Source organism: Vitis vinifera, chromosome 14 (genome assembly GCF_030704535.1).
Source record: "Vitis vinifera cultivar Pinot Noir 40024 chromosome 14, ASM3070453v1".
Taxonomy (NCBI): Eukaryota; Viridiplantae; Streptophyta; class Magnoliopsida; order Vitales; family Vitaceae; genus Vitis; species Vitis vinifera.
This window is the reverse complement of record NC_081818.1, coordinates 24,196,149-24,217,929: the sequence shown is the minus strand read 5'-3', so window position 1 is coordinate 24,217,929 and position 21,781 is coordinate 24,196,149. Positions and strand designations below refer to the sequence as shown.

Below are 21,781 nucleotides of genomic sequence, written 5' to 3'. Positions count from 1 at the left end.
CTAAGACCATTTGCCCAAGAGAGCCTTATTGAACAAACCAAGGCTCTTAACCCCCAAGCCTCCTTTACTTTTGTCTTCACACACAATCGGCCACCTTACTAAGTGAGGTTTTTGCTCAAGAGAGCCACCTCCCCACAGAAAATCCCTTTGTATTTTTTCCAACCTCATCATAACCGCCCTAGGTAAATGGAAGATAGACATGAAATAGATTGGAAGGTTGGACAGAGTACTCCGAATTAAAGTAATCCTTCCTCCTTTTGAGATGTATTGACGCTTCCACGTAGCCAATCTCTTTTTGAATCTTTCCTTTATTCCATTCCATACACCGATAGATTTGAAAGGGGCACCCAAAGGCATTCCTAAATAGGTGGATGACAAATTTCCCACTTTCCATCCATATTCATCCGCCAACTCTCCCACATTTTCAACTCTACCGATTGGGATCAATTCACTTTTTTCCATATTCACTTTTAACCTTGACAAAGCCTCAAACCACATTAACAACCAACACAAGTGTGTCAACTGATCCTCTTTAGCTTCACAAAACACCAACGTGTCATCAGCAAACAATAAATGTGTAATCTGAACCCCTTCTTCCCCGCACAATACAAGGCGTCAAAAAACCTCCAACAACTGCTATTTTCATCAAACAACTAAAAGCCTCCATCACTATTATGAATAGATAAGGTGAAAGGGGGTCTCCTTGCCTTAAGCCCCTTGAGCCCTGGAAAAAACCCATTGGACTGCCATTCACCGAGACCGAAAAACTGACAGTGGATAAACACCACTTTATCCAACTACACCACCTTCTTCCAAATCCCATTTTCCCTAACACCGCTAATAGAAATGACCAATCCACATGATCATAGGCTTTCTTGATATCTAATTTGCATAAAATTGCCCCATTATTAATTTTCAGAATTGAATCTATTGCCTCATTTGCGATCAGAACTGCTTCCATAATCCGCCGCCCCTCCACAAAAGCATTTTGAGACAAAGATATCACTTTGGCTAACACTCCTTTTAACCTGTTAGCCAACACCTTAGCCAACCATTTGTAAAGCCCTCCCATCAAACTTATTGGCCTAAAGTCCTTCAAGTCCTCAACCCCCCCTTTCTTAGGAATCAAAACTAAGAAAGTTGCATTCAAGCTTCTTACAAATTTCCCCGTCTCATGAAACTGTCTAAACAAATTCATAACTTCCTCTTTCACAAAGTCCCACGCAAACTGCCAAAAGGCCATTGAGAAGCCATCCGGCCTTGGTGCTTTTTCTCCACAACAGTCTTCCAGCGCCTCAAAAACCTCCTTCTCTGAAAAGGGCTTCTCGAGCCTCTCCACATCCCTTACTTCCAGCCTTTCAAAAATTAACCTATCTATACTAGGCTTCCAGTCACCTGGATCTGTCAACAACTCTTGAAAATTTCTGCCAATCTCCTCTTTGATTTCACTTTCCTCAGTTAAACACCTCCCATTCACCTTTATTCTATTCAGCTGATTCCTCCTTCTGTGAGCATTTGCCATTTTATGAAAAAACTTGGTGTTTCTGTCCCCCTTTTTCAGCTAGATTTCCCTAGACTTTTGCCTCCATGAGACTTTTCCAATAAAGCCCACTTCTTATACAACTCCCTTGCCTCCTTCCTAGCCTCTTCTTCTTCCATTGATAGAGAACGACCCCTCTCTTCCTTGTCCCAATAATCTATTAAAATCCACGCTTTCTGCTTTTCGCAGTCAATCTGTCCAAACACCTCTTTATTCCAGCTTCTTAACAAAGGTTTTAAGCCTTCAATTTTTTAGTCAAGATGAAACTAGTTGATCCGCTCACTTGAATCCCCTCCCACCATTGTTTTAGCACCTCTTTAAAGCCCTCACTTTTCAGCCACATATTCTCAAATCTAAAAGGCGTGGGTCCTCTCCTCATTCCTCCCCCATCCAGAAGAACCGGGGCATGATCAGAAACCGGCCTAGTCAGAATAGTTTGGACCGCCCCCTGAAAATGAGATTCCCACTCCTCAGAAATAAGGAATCGATCAATTCTTGACTTGGATCGATTATTGAGACCTCCACACCACGTGAAACTCCCCCCTTGAAGAGGCAAGTCCCTTAAATCTAGCTCCTCAACCACCTCTGAAAATCTCCTCATCTCTTGGGACAATCGGCCGCCTCTGCTCCTCTCAGAGGGGAATCTGATCATGTTGAAATCTCCTACTATGCACCAAGGTTCATTCCATATCCCTCTAATTGCCCCCAGTTCACTCCAAAGTTCTTTTCTCTCGGCTTTCATTGTGGGCCCATAAACTCCTGAGAAACTCCAACAGAAACCATCCTCACAGTTCTTAAATCGGCAAGAAACAGTAAATTTGCCCACCTCCATCTCCTCTAATTGCAATACCCTGTTATCCCAAAACACCAAAACCCCCTTAGCCGCCCACCTGGAATTTAAAACCCCCCACTCCAAGCATCTTCCAACCCCGAGGCTTTTGACCAAACCATTCGACATCTCCTAGATTTTTGTTTCCTAGAGACACACTAAGTCAGCCTTCTGTGATTTAATCACCTCCTTTATTAATTTTCTCTTTTCCCTATCGTTTGCCCCCTTTACATTCCACGACAGGATTCTTAGCTTCATCTAACAACTTCTTGATGGCCCCGATCCCCTTCTATTCCACCATAATTCACCGACCACTCTAGTTTCTTTAACTCCCGGTCAAATTTTGATAGTCTCTAGCCTTTCCTCTTATTTTCGGTGACCCTCTCAGAAACATCCCTTCTTTCCCTTATTCCGTTGAGGAGTTTCAAGATCTCTCTTTCAAAGCCCTTAGCAGGCATTCCCAAACACTGACAAAATCTTGCCAGACAACTATACCTCCAAGACTCTTCGTCATCATCATCTTTCTCAGCCCTGTCGTCCCTCCCCTCTTCCACCAAAAAAGAAATACCCGCTCCCATCTGATCGTCCCTTTCTTCCGCCGGACACACTCTCAACGGAGTAAAGTTTAACCTCCCTTCACTTTCCTTCACCACAGTGTCAATATCACACCTTTCCTCCATCGCCATCACAACCCCCTTCCCCCCCAAGAAAGTAGATGAAGAAGAGACCCGTTCCCCCCACAAGCAAACCGCAGAAGGCTTAAGAGTGAAATACCTGGCATTTTCCTCCATCAACCACTTGTCCGCACAGGAAGCCCTTCCATTCTCACTTCTCTCCGCTGCAACAACCATCTCGCCAGGCAGGAGCTGCTCTTCGAACCAGTTTACTAAGAGCGGCCGACCGAAAGAAGCCCTAGCTTATTTTAAACGACTTTCCTTTGTGGGCCTAAAAGAATGGCAAGCCCACAAAGCTTCACTTGGTTCTCAAGCTATCATCTTTACTTTTCTGTTCTTTGTTTTTTGTTTGTATTTATAAAATACATTAAGAATAGTAGATAATAATAGAGATCATAATAAACAAAGAAAAAATATGTTAGAAGTGGGGTGCTTTTCAATCTCCTGTAGGATGAGGAATGTGGAAGATGGTCTTGTTTGGATGTTTACTGGGGTTTATGGGCCATTTTCTAAAGAGGAGAGGGAGTGGATGTGGGAGGAAATAGGAGCAATCCGTGGCATTTGGGAGGATCCATGGTGTATAGGGGGTGACTTTAATGTCACCTTGTCAATGAGGGAAAGAAGTAATCAGGGGAGACTAACGAGTGCAATGAGAAGATTTGCTCAAGTTGTTGATGATCTAGAACTCATTGACCTCCCATTACAAGGAGGGATGCTTACTTGGAGTGGGGGGAGGAATAATCAGGCGTGGGCCAGATTGGATAGGTTCCTGGTGACTCAGAGCTGGCTTGACCAGTTCAATGAGGTCGTGCAATGTAGGCTGCCAAGACCGACCTCAGATCACTTTCCTATTGTGCTGATGGGGGGAGGGATAAGGAGAGGCCCGTCCCCGTTTCGGTTTGAAAATATGTGGCTTAAAGCTGACGGATTTTCGGATCTTCTCAGGGGATGGTGGCAAGAAATTGAGGTTAGAGGAAGGGCCAGTGTCAGACTAGCTACTAAGATGAAGGTGCTGAAACATAAGATTAAAGTGTGGAATAGGGAGGTGTTTGGTAGGCTGGAGGTTAATAAGAATTCAGCACTGCAACAAGTGGAGTTTTGGGACGGGGTGGAAAGGGAGAGGAGCTTGTCTGAAGGAGAGACTGAACTGAAAAAAGAAGCTAAGGACTCCTTTAAAAAATGGGTTTTATTGGAGGAGACTCACTGGCGACAATTGTCCAAGGAGTTGTGGCTGAAGGAGGGAGATAGAAATACTGGCTTCTTCCATAGAATGGCTAACGCGCATAGAAGGAATAATTCTTTGGAGAGAATGAAAATTAATGGGGTTTGGCTGACTGAGGAGAAGGAGATGAGGGAAGGAATAGTGAGTGCGTTTCAGCAGGTGCTCTCTGAAGAGCCAGGCTGGAGGGCGGATGTTGAGGGGCTGCACTTTCAATGTCTAAGTTCCAGTGAAGCTGAAAATCTGGAGGTGCAATTTTCTGAAGAGGAAATCCAAGCAGCCTTAATGGGTATGAATGGGGATAAAGCGTCGGGTCCGGATGGGTTCACAATTGCGTTTTGGCAATCAAGTTGGGGGTTAGTAAAGGAGGAGATTATGGATCTGTTTAGAGAATTTTATAACCAGCGTTCGTTTGCTAACAGTCTTAATTCCACCTTTTTAGTCCTCATTCCTAAGAAAGGAGGGGCTGAAGACTTGGGTGATTTCCGGCCAATCAGCTTGTTAGGAAGTTTGTACAAGCTAGTGGCTAAGGTGCTGGCGAATAGGCTAAAGAAAGTGCTTGATAAGGTGGTGTCAGGGGACCAAAACGCCTTTGTGAGAGGTAAACAGATCCTGGACGCGTCTCTTGTTGCCAATGAGGTGATTGATTTCTGGAACAAGAGAAAGGAGAAAAGGCTGATTTGTAAATTGGACATTGAGAAAGCCTATGACAGCATTAATTGGAGATTTCTCATGAAAGTTATGGTCAAAATGGGCTTTGGGTCGCGGTGGTTGGAGTGGATTTGGTGGTGCATCTCTACCGCCAAATTTTCAGTCATGATCAATGGGGTGCTAGCTGGTTTTTTCTCGAACTCTAAGGGGCTAAGATAAGGAGATCCTATCTCTTCGTATCTCTTTGTGCTGGGGATGGAAGTTCTTAGTATTCTAATTAGAAGGGCGGTTGATGGGGGTTTCTTATCAGGCTGCAACATTAAGGGGAGAGGGGAAGAGGAGATGATAGTGTCTCACCTGCTCTTTGCGGATGACACAATTATCTTTTGTGAAGCTAATAAAGAGCAAGTGTCCGCTCTAAGCTAGGTGTTGGCTTGGTTTGAGGCGGCTTCCGGCCTTAGAATCAACCTTGATAAAAGTGTCCTAATTCCGGTGGGTGAGGTGGAGGATATTGAGGAGCTGGCTGTGGAACTTGGCTGTAAAATAGGAATGCTGCCCATTGTGTACTTAGGGCTGCCCCTTGGAGCTCATCACAAAGCGTTTTCCATTTGGGATGGGGTGGAGGAGCGAATGAGGAAGAGATTAGCCCAATGGAAAAGACAGTATATTTCAAAGGGAGGGCGTACCACCTTAATCAAGTGTACGATGGCCAGCCATCCTATATACACTATGTCCCTTTTTCGAATGCCGAAGAGTGTGGTAAAAAGACTCGAAAAAATACAAAAAGACTTTCTTTGGAGAGGGGGCAGCTTGGAGAGGAAGGTCCACTTAATTAATTGGGAGGTGGTGTGTACTAGCAAGGAAAAGGGTGGACTTGGCATGAGGAGGATTGACTCCTTGAACAAAGCACTGTTGGGTAAATGGGTTTGGAGATTTGCTGTGGAAAAGGATAATCTTTGGAGGTTAATGATCGGGGTGAAGTATGGTCAGGAAGAGTTTGGGTGGAAAACTAAAGAAAGCCGGGGAACCTACGGAGTAGGGGTATGGAAGGAGATCATGAAGGAAGCTAAATGGTGTTGGGAGAATATTAAGTTCAAGGTAGGGAAAGGGACTAGAATAAAATTCTGGTCGGATCAGTGGTGTGGGAATGAGAGGCTGTCCCATGCTTTTCCACAGCTTTATGAGATGGCGGTCAACAAGAATGCAACGGTAAATGAGATGTGGGACCATAGCAATGGTCCAGGTGGCTGGAATCTCAATTTTCATAGAGACTTCAATGACTGGGAGATGGACATGATTAGAGGATTGCTTATTAGGCTCAGGGACGTCAAGCTCTCTTCAGAGGAGGACGGGGTGATTTGGAAAGTGGGGGGCCATGGGAAGTATGGGGTGAAGGAGGCCTATAACGGGCTGGTTGTTAGCAATGCTTGCGACTTTCCGCATAGAGGCGTTTGGGTGAACAAGGTCCCTACCAAAGTGGCTTTTTTTGCTTGGGAAGCCGCATGGGGGAAAATTCTCACCTTGGATAGGCTGCAAAAAAGGGGCTGGCAGATCCCTAATCGTTGTTTTTTGTGTGGTTGTGAGGAGGAGAGGGTAAATCACATTCTTCTTCACTGTACAGTGGTAAGGGCCTTATGGGATATCGTTTTTGCCCTTGTGGGGGTTCATTGGGTGTTCCCAGAGATGGTGAAGGAGGCTTTATTCAGTTGGAGGGGCCCCTTTGTGGGGAAAAAGAGGAAAAAAGTTTGGAATTCTATCCCGTTGTGTATTTTTTGGACGGTATGGAAGGAAAGAAATAGGTTAGCATTCAAGGGAGGGGTGTTAAATATACAGAAACTCAAAAATTCTTTTGTTTGTACCTTGTGGAGTTGGGCTAGGGTGTATATTGGAGAGGAGTCCTCTTCACTCGTAGGTTTTTTTTGAGTGGCTAGTGACCACTTAAGGGAGGGTAAGGGTCTTTGTTTTTGTGCTCTCGTTTTGAGGCAGATTTGTATACGTCCTGTATACTTGGTGGCCTATGCCCTTTAATATATTTGCGATATTTATCAAAAAAAAAAAAAATTATTAGGATCTTTCCTTTTATAAAATGTTCATTTGTTATATTAGAAATGATGGAAGACAAAAATATATTAACTTTTTGTAGAGGTTATTAGTATATGATGACTCTATTGTGGATGCAAAAATAAGCTGAATTTGGTGTGATAAATAAACATGGTTGAAATGCAAAATATCAAAAAATAAATATCACCCATTCATGCTAGCATGATGTCTTTGTTGTGTACGATGAGATTGAGGGGCTTGTCAGAGAACTCAGTTAGACTCCCATAGTCGGGTTAAGGATCAACTCTTGGTATCATTTGTAATGGCCCACTTTCTCCTGTGTAGATATTGTTCGGTTTGGGTCTAATGGATCCTCATGGATTTAAAACGCGTTTATGTGGTTAAGAGGAAACTACTAAATATATTGTGTTAGGAACTTTTCCATGTAACCAATGTAAGATATCACAATTATCCTTTTATGTAAGCACAACATCTCATGTTGTGTCTCATAAAATTGTGAGGTCAAATAGATATACACCTTTTATAGGGCCAAATAGGAATCCACTTTAATACCATTTGTAACGGTTTGGACGTTCTTGTGTATGTATTGACTGCTCTAGACTCAATGGACCCTCATGACTTTAAAATGCATCTACATAACTAAGAAAAGTTCATTGCATATACAGTGTTAGGAACTTTTCCCCTTTACCCTAATTATGTAGATGTGTTTTAAAGTCGTGAGGGTCCATTGAACCCAAAGTTGATAATATCTACACGGATGGGAGCAAGTCATTGCAAATGATATCAGGGTAGATTCTTGACTCTTGTGTAAGGCTCTATTTAGCCTCATAAGGGGTATTTGTTTGTTTGACCCTATAATTCCATGGGACATGACAAGAAAGTTATGTTTGCATGGAGTGTGATTGTGATATCCCACATTGACATGGTGGGTCCTTGCATAGGAGGTACTTGTGATATCTTACATCGGATTGAGGAAAACACTCTTAGTCCTATATATGTAGTGAACTCTTTTTAACTGTGTAGACATGTTTTAAAGCTGGGAAGATCTATTGGACTCAAAGCGGATAATATTTATATGAGAGGGAGCAAACTGTTACAAATGATATCAACGCTTATATTTAGTCCTAATGTGGGAGTTGGACTAAGTGTTCTGATTGGCGCCACAATTCCATGGTAAATAATGAGGACATTATGCATGCATGGGGGTGATTGTGATATTTCGCATTGGGTAGGGATAGACGTGTTTTAAAGGCTAGGGGCTTCGGTTAATAGGTGCTTACAGATGGTAGCATTAGGCAATAGCAAAAAATATCTACAAGGGAGGAAGTGAGTTGTTACAAATGGTATAAGAGTCAATCCCCAACCCTAGTGTGAGGGTTTGAGTGCATATTTTGATTGATCTCGTAATTTCACGAGACACAACGAAGACATTGTGCTTGTGTATAGTGGTTATTGTGATATTTCACATTTGTTCGATGAAAGTTTATAACATTATAGATGTGATATTTCACATTTTGTATTTTGTGGGAAAGACCTTTCATCCTTGTCTTGAACTTTACTATTGTTGAAAGAGAGAGAGAAAGGAGAAAAACCTTATTTTCATTCATATATTTTTACTTACAATTGAGAGATATATATATATACAAGGCTAGGAGTCCTAACTACCATACATATGACCTATATTAATAAGGAAAGATAGTATACTATACATACATTATATTCAACACTCCCCCTCAAGCTGGAGCATATACGTCATATGCACCAAGCTTGTTACAAATATATTTAATCCTAGGACCTCTGAGAGATTTAGTGAAGATGTCTGCTAGTTGATCATTTGAATTGACAAAACTTGTAGCAACACATCCTGATGCGATCTTCTCTCTAATGAAATGACAGTCAACTTCAATATGCTTGGTCCTTTCATGAAAGACTGGATTGGATGCAATATGTAATGCGGCCTGGTTATCACAGATGAGTTTCATCTGTTCATCCTTTCCAAATCGCAACTCCTGAAGAAGATGTCTCAACCATATGAGTTCACATGTTGCCAAAGCCATAGCTCGATACTCGGCTTCAGCGCTAGATCTGGCCACTACATCTTGTTTCTTACTCTTCCAAGATATTAGATTACCTCCAATAAAAACACAGTACCCTGAAGTGGAACGTCTATCTGTGGGTGAGCCAGCCCAATCTGCATCTGTGTAACCAACAACTTGAGTATGACCTCTGTTCTCGTACAATACACCTTGGCCTGGTGTACTTTTGATATATCGAAGAATACGGATTACGGCATCCCAATGGCTATCACATGGTGACTGTAGGAATTGACTAACAACACTCACAGGAAAAGAAATGTCTGGACGAGTAATGGTGAGATAGTTCAATTTACCTACGAGTCGTCGATATCTCCCGGGGTCTCCTAAAGGCTCCCCCTGTCCTGGTACAAGTTTGACATTCGGATCCATAGGTGTGTCTACCGGTTTACAGTCTAACATACCGGTTTCTTCCAGGATGTCTAAAGCATACTTCCTTTGGGAAAGGACCACACCAGAACTAGATTGAGCTATCTCAATTCCCAAGAAATACTTGAGTTTCCCCAAGTCTTTGGTCTGAAAGTGGGTAAAAAGATGTTGCTTTAGTTTCTGTATACCATCCTGATCACTGCCTGTAATGACGATGTCGTCCACATAAACAACCAGATAAATACACTGCCCCAAGGAGTTATGATGATAAAAAACTGAATGGTCTGCTGTACTGCGAAGCATGCCAAACTCTTGAACAACAGAACTAAAACGGCTAAACCATGCTCGAGGAGATTGTTTCAAGCCATATAGAGAACGGCGTAACCTGCACACTAAACCAGACTCCCCCTGAGCAACAAAACCAGGAGGTTGCTCCATATAAACTTCCTCGGCAAGATCACCATGAAGGAAGGCATTTTTAATATCCAACTGATAAAGAGGCCAAGAACACATAGCAGCCATGGAGAGAAGCAAGCGGACAGAAGCAATCTTGGCAACAGGGGAGAATGTGTCACCATAATCAGAACCATAAACTTGAGTATAGCCTTTAGCAACTAAGCGGGCCTTAAGGCGATCAACCTGACCATCAGGACCAACCTTAACTGCATAGACCCAACGACAACCAACTGTAGATTTACCAGGGGGTAAAACAACAAGATCCCAAGTGCCATTAGAGTGCAGAGCAGCCATTTCATCCACCATTGCCTGTCGCCAGCCTGGATGGGAAAGAGCTTCATGGGTGCTCTTGGGAAGAGAAACAGAGGATATAGCAGAAACAAAAGCAGAATAGGGTGAAGATAATCGATGATAACTCAAAAAATTGTAAATAGGATGAGGATTACGAGTAGAGCGAGTACCTTTCCGAACAGCAATGGGTAAGTCATTAGGAGAAGGCAGAGCCGGGGCAGGTGAAGCCGAAGGGATAGGAAGTGAGTCAGCAGGTGCCTCAGGAAAAGGGAGAGGAGCAACGACACGAGGACGACGATGATAAACCTGAAGTGGTCGAGGGGGCATAGCTTCAGGTGGGGAGACAATGGGAATGGGCAAGACTTCAGAAACAGGAAGAGACTCAGAAGTGGTGGAAAAGAAGGGTGAGTCCTCAAAAAAGGTGACATCAGCGGAGATAAAGTACCGATGAGTCTCAAGGGAATAACAACGATAACCCTTCTGAAGTCTGGAATATCCCAAGAAGAGGCACTTCATGGCTTTGGCGGAAAGCTTGTCCTGTCCAGGAGTGAGAATATGAACAAAGCAAGTACAACCAAAGACACGAGGAGGAAGGAAATAAAGTGGTTGGTCAGGGAAAAGAAGGGAGTGAGGAATCTGATCATGTAAGACAGAGGAGGGCATACGATTAATCAAATAACAAGCGGTAAGAACAGCGTCCCCCCAAAAGCGAAAAGGAACGTGACTATGGAGGAGGAGAGTACGAGCTGTCTCAACAAGATGTCGATTCTTGCGTTCAGCTACCCCATTTTGTTGAGGAGTATGAGCACAAGAAGACTGATGAAGAATCCCATGATGAGACATAAACGAAGTAAATTGGGCTGAAAAATATTCCCTGGCATTGTCACTGCGTAACACACGAATAGAAATATTGAACTGGGTTTGGATTTCAGTATAAAATTTCTGGAAAATTGAGAATAACTCAGCTCGATTTTTCATTAAAAATAACCAAGTACATCGAGAATAGTCATCAATGAAAGTGACAAAATACTGAAATCCTAAAGTAGACGCAGTCCGACAAGGACCCCAAACATCAGTGTGAACAAGCTCAAAAGGAGACTTTGCCCGATTATTCAAACGCTTTGGGAACGAGACACGAGTATGTTTCCCAAGCTGACATGACTCACACGGAAGCGACGACAAAGTGGAAAAACGAGGAACCATCTTCTGGAACTTGGAGAGACTAGGGTGGCCCAGACGATTGTGAATGAGGAGAGGAGCATCAGTGGAAATGCAAACTGCAGGAGATGAATCTGAGGTGAGGTGATAGAGGCCTTGAGACTCACGTCCTATGCCAATCGTCTTCCCCGTACTCCGGTCCTGCAAGGTCACAAATTTATCAGAAAATGTAATAGAGCAATTAAGAGTACGAGTGATTTTGCTGATGGAAATAAGATTAAAAGGACATTCAGGAGTATAAAGGACAGAAGTGAGAGGTAGAGAAGGCAGAGGAAGGGCCAAACCAATACCTTTAGCCACAGTTTGAGAACCATTAGCTAAGGTAACAGTAGGTAAATCAGAGGTAGTAGTAATAGAGGAGAAAAGATCCTTATTACCAGATAGGTGATCAGATGCTCCAGAATCTAGAATCCAGGGTCCAAGAGAAGATGTGTGGGTAAGGCAGGCAGAGGCATTACCAGGCTGGGCAACAGAGGCAATAGAAGCCTGAGATGTCTGAGATGCGGAGGAGCTCGGAGGCTGAGGCAACAGAGAATCAGAGGACTGGGCCATATGGGCAGTGCGAGGAGGTCTTCCATGTAACTGATAGCAACGATCGCGAGTGTGGCCAAGTTTATTGCAATAGGTGCATTGAGGACGTTGGCCTCTACCTCGGGTACCACTGCGTCCTCCTCGAGAGGTAGTTTGAGAAACTAACACAGAAGAATCTGAAGCGCTATCAGATGTCAAAGTCTGAGTGGACGAGATACGCAGGAGGCGAGCAAACACATCATCCAAGGACGGAACTGATGAACTGCCAAGAATCTGATCACGAATAGGCTCAAGATCCGGACGGAGGCCAATAAGAGTAAGAACCATGAAGAACTTGTCAAGTTGTGTTTGTTGAGCCCCAACATCAGGAGTAAGAGGCATCACAGTCAGGAACTGCTCCTTAAGAGAGGCAATCTGACCAATATAAGTAGATAGGTCCAAGTCCTGTTGGCTGAGATGGACAATAGCAGAAGCCACCTTATAAAGACGCTGGATATCATTCGTGTATAATCCTTTGGCCTGAGTCCAAAACTTAAAACAAGTTTTATAGGCCTGAAGATGAAGAAGAATCCGGGGATCAACCGATTGCCATAATACACTACATAACTGTGCATCTATCTTCCGCCACTGTACGCGGTCAACCTCAGGGATATCTGCCTCCTGGGTAACCAAGTGATCCTCATATCCTTGACCCATAAACCAAAGTTCAACAGAAGCAAACCAGGAGAGATAATTCTCACTGCCAACCAATTTCTCTGAGGTAATCATAGGAGATCCAGAGATAACAGAGGTAAAGATCTGATTTTTGGTGGTCATATTCACGTATTTGGATCGAAGAGAGCCCTAAGATGGGTTCAGATTTCGGCGGAGAGAGAAAAAAAGTGAAACCACGGCTGTGAGAGGTGCAATCAATGGAGAAAAGGTTCGTGACGTGCCTGGAGAGGAAGAGAAGCAGCACCCAAGCCTCGGAGATGGAGGGGGAGCCCTGTCGGAGGTGGCCGGAATGGCAAGAAAGCCAAAAACAGGGAAAAAAATGGAGATGCAGGGCTCGGGGAGGACTGCCGGGGGGCTAGAAGGCCAAGACGGCGCCGGACGAGCCTGGAGAGGTGTCGGAAGTGGCCGGAATATGCCTCACGCGCCCCCACGCGCTGGCGCGTGAGATGCAGCCGCCGACCGAAAATCGCGCGTGGACGGCGCGTGGCTCCTCTTTTGGTGCTGGTGTCTTCACAAAAGGTGGAGATCTCCTCCAGGCGCTCCTTCTGGTATGGTCGGTGTCGGAAAAATAGGTCGCCGGAAAGTTCGCCGGAAAATTTCGCCGGCGGTGAGTGGTTTCTAGCGACGATCCGACTGACCGGAAAGTATTGGGAGATGGGAAAGGTGACCGGAAAGAAACACGGTGACCGGAAAGAAACACGGTCACCGGAAGGTTTCCCGGAGTTGATGACACGGAAAAACAGGAAAGAATTAGGTTTTCTTCCTTGGCTCTGATACCATGTTGAAAGAGAGAGAGAAAGGAGAAAAACCTTATTTTCATTCATATATTTTTACTTACAATTGAGAGATATATATATATACAAGGCTAGGAGTCCTAACTACCATACATATGACCTATATTAATAAGGAAAGATAGTATACTATACATACATTATATTCAACAACTATTATCAATATATATTTGGTTTTTGATAAAAAAACAAAAAAAGAATATTGATGTTGAATTGGTTCAAAAAGAGGGGTTGGATGACCCCAAGTAGATGCTACTTGTGCAAAGGAGAAGAGTAAACAAATGATCATATAAAAAATATAATTTTTTTGAAAAGAATAGGGGTTTTTTCTCTTTGCTTCTTTTTTCCATTTCTTTCCATTTCCTTTGTTCTTTTAGTGATCGTTTTATAGTTTCCATTTTCAAGGTAACTCCCCTTGTTTTCTATATGACTATGTAATGCATGGTGCTGATGCTTTCTTAGTATTTTTGGAAGCTCTTGATCCGGTAGCAATTTATGGTGCAATCCACCAGCCGGCTACCCAAACTCATTGTTATGCAGGTGCTATTGTTATTTGAAGTCACTAAACTATTTATAATACTTTATTGAAGCTGGCCCTTTTTTTTGTTATTTTGTATTCTTAGAAAAATATTGTTGCTTTATCTTCTATTAAAGAGTCACTTTGGAAGAGGGTTATTGTTAGCAAGTATGGGGAGGAGGGGGGCTGGTGTACTAGGGAAAGTAGGGATTGTTATTTCATTTGGGTTGTGGAAGGCCATCAAGAGTGGTTGAGACGTCAGTAGTAGCAGAACCTCTTACAATGTGGGCAATGGTAGAAGGGTGATGTTTGGAATGACATCTGGTGTGGTGATTCAACTCTAAAGAGAATATTTTCCCTCATTATTTTTCATATCCTTGACAAAGGAAGTTTAGGTGGTGGATGTTTGGGACCCCCATGAAGAAGGAGGGATTTAGAATCCTGTTTCTCAAGGAATTTGAATGATTGGGAGTTGGAAAGGGTTCAAGAGTTTCTCTCAAGACTTTAAGGAAAGGAGGTGAGAAGGAATGAAGACTACAAGCTAGATTGGTTGGATGCTAAGAAGGGGAAGTTTCTAGTCAATTCCTACTCCTTTATAAAGTAGGACAAAGTTAGCCACTTTCCCATCTAAGCTATTTGAAACCCATTGGCCCTATTCTTTTTTGTTTTTTTGTTTTTTTTAAATTTTGCATTGGAAGCTTCATGGGGAAAGCCTTAGATGTTGGATTAGTTGCAAAGAAGAGGATGGCATCCGGTGAATTGATGTTTTCTTTGTATGGAGGAAGAGACTGTTAATCACATTCTCCTTCATGGTGCTTGAGCTCGAGACTTAAGGAGTTTTGTATTTGCTTTGGTTAGAGTAGAGTGGGTGATGCCTTGGTTGGTGAAGAGACTCTGTTAGGGCAGCATGGTTCCTTTGTGGGTAAAATGAGGAAGACGGTTTGGAGGGTTATCTTGTTGTGTATTTTTTGGACTTTATAGACAGAGAGGAATTAAAGATCTTTTGAGAGCAAAGAAGTGTCTGTTCATTACCTTGTTTTTATTTATTTATTTTATTTTTATTTTATTTTTTTTGCTTTGTAATATTTTTTTTTTTTGTTTTTAATGGGTGAGGGTGTACATTGATGGAGGCTCCCTAACCATGGTAGATTTTATAGATTGGTTAGGTTTGTCTTGATGGGGCATTTGTTTTTTGTTGCTTTCCTGGCTCCCTTTTTATGCAACCTGTGTACTTTGGTGCACCTTCAGTTAGCACCTTTAATATACTTGTTCTGTTTACCTATAAAAAAAAAATCTCCTGTTAAAGGTATCAAGGGTAAGAGAGTAATTTCAGAATTCTTCAAAGAGTTGTTCCGTTTGATAAGTTGACAACCACTTGTTTGGGGAAGGGGCATAGGAGTCAAATGTGTTTCACCGGGTGTTACATTTACCCTCTGCCCTCTGCTTGTGAAGAAGTACAATTTTATATCAAATGACCTGTAATTCATCTGGCTTGAGAAGTTCGATTGGATTGGAGTTGATGAATGCCTTTCTTTACTTGGACTTTTCCTAATCAAAGCAATCATGTGCTCAAGCTCATTTTGAATACTTGTTTTCAATTAAAAGAAAAGTTGCTCATTCAATAAATGAGGCTTGTTTAGTGAATTTGAAACACACACACACACACACACAAAAAAAAAAAAAGAAGGCAAAACATGTTGCAATAAAGAACAGCAGATTGTGTTTTTATTTAATTATTGTCATTTTATTTCTGGAAGATATTGCCATCTTGATGTGTTTGATTTTAGTCTAGAATATCATGGGTGATAAAATGTTTGATGACTTCTATCACCATATTTCTATGTGGGGGTGGGCATTACCCAATTTTCTTTCTTTATTTTTTGTTTTTTATTTTCTATTTTTTGCCTATGTAATCCAAATTGTCAGAATACTATTTTGTTAGGTCCTTTTTATTTTTCTTTATTTACCTATAAAATAAAAAATAATTGACTACATGAATCAAGATAATTAGTTCTAATTGTTTTTCTGCAAAGACTTGATAAATAGTGTTATTTCTTTAGAAATAAAAATTAATAAGCTTTAAATGAGTTGAGTTGAGTTGCTCCAGAGTGATGTTAGTTTAATTGGTTAGGGTTTTGCTGACTAGATTCAACCTATTTGATAGTCCATTTTTATTGGGATAGACTTTCTTATATACACACTTGTCCTACTTGTTGATTGTGCTTTCTCATTTTCAGGTATTCTCTACTTGTGGGGAAATCATAGAAGTACGTATGATGACAGATCAGAATGGCAAATCGAAGGTTTTAATTCTTTTCTATCTGCATTTGCTTTATGCATTTCAATATGTGCTTCTATTTTTCTTTTTCTTTTTTTAATTGAATCATTGTTCTACCCAGTTGAGTTCTTTTTTCATTGTCACAGGGATATTGCTTTGTACGTTTCACAACAAAAGAGGCTGCTAACAAGGCTATTAAAGAAAAATCTGGATTCATGGTAAATGACATTGGATTGGCATATGACTTTCTTTCCTGTCTTCTGTTTCTTTTCCATTTAAAAAAAAAGTAATATCAGAGTTGTTTTCCTGTTTGTTAGAGCCGGTTTTGATTTTTCCCTTGTGCTTCTGTTACCCTATGTAAGTACAAATAAATTTTGGGTGGTGAAGCACAAATTTTCAGAGCTGCAGTTGTTAAAGTTGGTTCATCTTGAAGGTATGAGACCTTCATGCAGTTCAGAGGAGTGCTAAGGAGAACAGCTGGGTGGTGGCTGCTTTTCTGACTGGTGGATTCATATTCAATAAATTTATGCACTGAATAGGCTCCAAGAGGATTCATCTAGAAGGATAAAATAGCCTAATTAGCCCCAGCCTAATATTATCTCGGCCTTACTGAAATGAGCAAATATTTTACATCACGTGGCATCACTCTACTATGCAACGTCCATCTTACCACGTCACATATGAACTCTCTAATAGTTGATGCTCTCAATCTCTTGAAAGTGTTTTTGAGGCTTGCCTCAAAGCAAGAGGCAGTTTAACAACCCCTTAAGCTTAAGAGTAAGCAAATTGGTTAAAGGTATTAGGCTGGGAAAGTTGGGAGGGTAAAACTTAGGTTGTTTAAGGTGTTGGTGGTTTTCAGTAGGGTGCTTTTCAGAGATGCCTTACAATGCTCTCAGCTTGATTGCTGTGTTGCTTTGGGTGATGAAATTTCTTTTGTTGGAAATTTTTTCTTCCTCCCTAAGTATATAGCACATTTTTATTGCTAGTATCTTGCTTTTTCTTCCTATAATTTGTGAAGATAATTTAAGTTTTTTGTGGAGTAGCATACATTTTCTACGTTTAGATCAACAATTGTATATCTTGGAAGGATTAATTGTCCTTCTTTTTTATTTAATTTTAATGCAATGAATATTTTTGGTTGTGATAAAAAGAAAAAAAAAATTAATGCTTCGGAAAAAGTATTTAAGTTTTTTGTGGAGTAGCATACATTTTCTACTTATAGATCAACAATTGTATATCTTGGAAGGATTGCTCGTCCTTTTTATTTACTTTGTGATGCAATGAGTATTTTTGGTTGTGATAACAAGAAGAAAAAAATGAAGAAATTAATGCTTTAGAAAAAGTATTTAAGTTTTTTGTAGAGTAGCATACGTTTTCCACTTTCAGATCAACAATTGTATATCTTGGAAGGATTGCTCATCCTTTTTTTTTTATTGACTTTGTAATGCAATGAATATTTTTGGTTGTGATAAAAAGAAAAAAAATAAAGAAATTAATTCTTTGGAAAAAGTACTAACTCAAATGCGATGTTATTCCTGTTTCTCATATTTTTGGTCATTGACTTTTTTAGAATTATTCCCAGTCAAAATCATTCTTCATGACTTTTTCTAATTCATCAGATATTATTCTTTTCTCCTTAGCCAAATTTATATGGAAATCTAAAGTCCCATATATAAGGCTAAGGTCTTTGCTTGGTTAGTGGCACTCAAAAAGGTAAATGCTAACGACATGCTACAATTGAGAAGACCTTTCAAATCCCTTAGACTTTATTGGTGTGTTTTATGTAAGGGGAGTTGGGAGTCTATTGATCATCTTTTTCTACATTGTCCGATAACTTTGGGGCTTTTGCATTGTCTATTCAAATAAGTTAGGAGTGATTCGGTTCTACCCAAGACGGGGAGCTCCATTAGAGGCAAGACCCTTTGGCAAATAGCTTGTCTCACATTGCTTTGGATTGTGTGTGGTGAGAGAGAAATGCCTTACTTCACTTCTATTCCTCCTTTTGGGTCCCATGCAACGAGGCTTTTAAAGGCATTTCTCTTAGTGTTATGCAACTCAATTGGCATTCAGTGTGTACATCAATTGGATTTGGACATCATTGGGAGGAGCTTAGTCTTAACTTTAGGAGATGACATCTTTGTATATTATGATGTATCAATATATGATCTAAACCTCTTGGATAGACTCCTTGTATTGTGGAGAAATTCAATCATATTGGATCAGGTTTTTTTGTAATTGTGGGGAGGACTCCTCATTCTTCTTATGTTTCATTAACATTAATATAGACATCTGTTTTTTTGATTAAAAAAAAAAGTTTAGACCATTTATAATTTAACGTATTCTTTGTCTTCTTTGGCCTTCATGTTTCAGGTGGAGGGAAAAAAGATTGGTGTTGTTCCATCAACAGATCAAACTACTTTGTTTTTTGGAAACCTTCCCAAAGGTCAGTCTCTTCAGTTACCATTTTTTGAGGTCTTGTTTAATTGGCATTATGACATATTTCTTTTGAAGGAGAAGCATAAAGAGCATGCTAATCAAATGTGCTCAGTTGGTGCTGACTGCTTGTTTCTTCATGTTGAGCATTTCTTATTCTGTCATTTGACATGATTGAGCTTCATGGGCTTCTTTCATAACAGTAGTTTTTATTATGAATCTGTTGTCATCTCTCAGATTGGAGTCCTGATGAATTTGATAAAATGGTTTGCCAGGTACATATGGTTTTAGACATTTCCATGAAAATTATCTGTATCCTTTATATATATATATATATATATTATTTTTTTACTGTAGGTTTTAAAGTGTTATTTGCTCTCTTGTTCCTCAGGCTTTTCAAGATGTTACATCTGTTGATCTTGCAATGCCCTTTGGCAGTGGAGATACTTCTCTTGGTCAAAAACAACAAAACAGAGGCTTTGCTTTTGTGAAGTTTTCATCTCATGCTGTAAGTTGATTTTCTATTTATTTTCATTGTCATTTTATTATTTATATTCAAAATTTTATATTGATTCAAATGTGAGTAGCTTTGAAATGACTTGTCTGTTACATCTCAACTCATACAGGATAGAGGCTCAGATTCAAGGTTTTGAATCTCAATTCCAGCATCGATTTGGGCCCTTGTTGAAATTGGAATAAATCCCAAAAGTTCCTAAAGAATTTTCTGAAATATTTGAAATTTCATTCCAGCCCCTGAAAATTTCGAAAGTTCCAAAGTTAACAAATAGTTTAAAATCGATTTGAGATCTCACAACTTTGAATTTTTTGAGATTTAAACCCTAGTAAGTTGTATACATGATGTGCTTCCTTTTTCTGACCACCTGTTTTTCAGTTGACTATGTGGCGGAAAGGATACATCCTATTTACGTCATACAGCCTTATGAGATTGATCAGCACAAAGAGTTAGCAATTGTCCAAAAAATATCTGGTTCAGTACCTTCCTAGGATCTTATGACTACTGGTCCTTCGTAATTGTTGAATTAGGATGTAAAAACTTGATTGTTTGTATCTTCCTATGTTTCCTAGGACATGCATTCTGCCAAAATTGTGATTCTTCTGCCTTGTGAGATTTATAGTTGGAGACTGTTCAAAGTTAGATTCTAGAAAGATCTTTAGTGTAGGGATCAACTTCCTTTTTTCTTTCCCCATCTTTATAGAATCTCCAGATGCGGGGAACTTCCCACCTTTACACATTGTGGCTGCTCTAATAAATTTTTCGAATAGGAGTTTTGACTTACTAAGAAATGTTAATGATCGTTGACGGAAAAAATTGATTGTTTTTGTTCTAATTTTTTTAAGATATAAAGAGAGGATTGATTTGTTTAATTCTGTCTAAGATGAGAGGTCATGGTCTTTGGCTAATAGGGGTTCTTCACCTTAAATTCCTTTTTACCGTTGCTCTTGAATCATGATAATTTATCCTAGATTTTCCCAATCATGTCAATTTGGAGAGCCAAAGTCCCTACCTAAGTCCCTTCCAAAGTTATAAATTTGCTTAGCTAAAAACTACTTGATATCATTGACATGCTTCAAGCGGTCTTGTAAAATGTTGGTGTAATGTTACTATTGTTGTGATCATTCAATTATCACTTAAGCGTGCATCTTTTAGAGTTGTTTTTGACCTTGTTTATTTTCTAGAAGCCATGTCCTTTTGTTCTTCTGTCTTACATGCATGCTTGATTTTTGAGAAACTATGGTTGGTGAGTGGCTCTTCAAATTGCTTATAATCAAGTTTTACCCTCTTTCAATAGTTTACTTAGATTTTCATGATTTAATTTGGATACTATTCCTCATACTTTGGTCATCAAACTCTTTGCTGTCGCTGAAAGTTTCTATGCCTTATAATGCAAATACTTGTAGATAATCTTTCTACTTCTAATTTACAAACATTTCATTTCATTGAATTGTTCCAAAGGGGCCTAAATCTCCACCTCAAATACCAATCCAAGACTTGTTAGCAAAGGATTGTAATGCACTACGATCATGTTCCCTAATCACCCTATCAATCCCTTGTTTGACCCAAGTTACCCTATCCAAGGAACAACCTTCAAAGTTAAGCTTGAGTTCCTACTAGATGAAGTTTCATTCAGGTTTCACATCAAATACACTTTTCTTGGATGAGCATCAAGGTTCCAATCTAGCAAGATCAAGTCTAGTGGGGTTCCATCAAATGCATTTGGAACTGATGCCTAGAAGGATGAAAGAAGATGTATGACCTCCCATATAGCCTCCATAATCTAGCCTCTATGAAGTTGATTAAATGTCCAAAACTCAACATTCATCATGCCCACCACTCTTGTGAGGAACCTGATCTATCTTTGAAAGCCTAAATAATCTATGTGAAGCTCTAAAGCCACTGGGCAGTGAAAAAAGGCATGGTCCACTGACTCACTTATTGCCAATGATGAAAATATTGGCGTTGAAGGAAATATTGGTGATTAGAAGTAGGGGTGGTGAGGGAGTTAATGTGTCACACCTTTTGTTTGCTGATGACACTTTGGTTTTCTGTGGTGCTTCCAAGGTGCAATTGCTGCATTTAAATTGGATTTTAATGTGGTTTGAAGCCATGTCGGGCTTGAGAATTAATCTTGACAAAAGTGAGCTTATTCCGGTGGGTTGTGTGAATAATGTGGAGGAGTTGGCTGCAGCTATTGGTTGTAAGGTTGGAAGTCTCCCAACCTCTTATCTGGGCTTGCCTTTAGGTGCGCAGTATAGGTCGCGGGCTGTTTGGGACGGTGTGGAGGAGAGAATGAGGAAAAAATTGGCTAGATGGAAGAGCCAATACATATCCAAAGGAGGCAGGATTACTTTGATCCGGAGTACTCTAGCTAATATGCCCATTTACTTTATGTCCATGCTCTCTATGCCTAGAAAAGTCAGACTGAGGTTAGAGCGGATTCAGAGGGAGTTCTTATGGGGAGGTGGGGCCCTTGAGAGGAAGATCCATCTTGTTAAGTGGGAGCTGGTTTGCCTTGAGAAGGATAATGGGGGGTTGGGGGTCAAGAGTCTTTCTATCCTCAATAAGGCTCTTTTATGCAAATGGAGTTGGAGATTTG

At 40.6% G+C, this 21,781-nt stretch overlaps 1 protein-coding gene across 3 annotated transcripts in view; it reads left to right on the top strand.

Moving 5' to 3' along the window:
* Positions 1-21,781, top strand: part of LOC100853981 (uncharacterized) — a 68,104-nt gene that overhangs the window by 20,536 nt on the left and 25,787 nt on the right. For all 3 annotated transcript variants that reach the window (XM_010662332.3, XM_010662331.3, XM_010662330.3), the window contains exons 4-8: positions 16,192-16,257; positions 16,379-16,450; positions 18,603-18,675; positions 18,903-18,940; positions 19,057-19,173. In XM_010662332.3, coding sequence (XP_010660634.1) covers positions 16,192-16,257; positions 16,379-16,450; positions 18,603-18,675; positions 18,903-18,940; positions 19,057-19,173 — 366 coding nt within the window. The remainder of the gene's footprint in view (positions 1-16,191; positions 16,258-16,378; positions 16,451-18,602; positions 18,676-18,902; positions 18,941-19,056; positions 19,174-21,781) is intronic.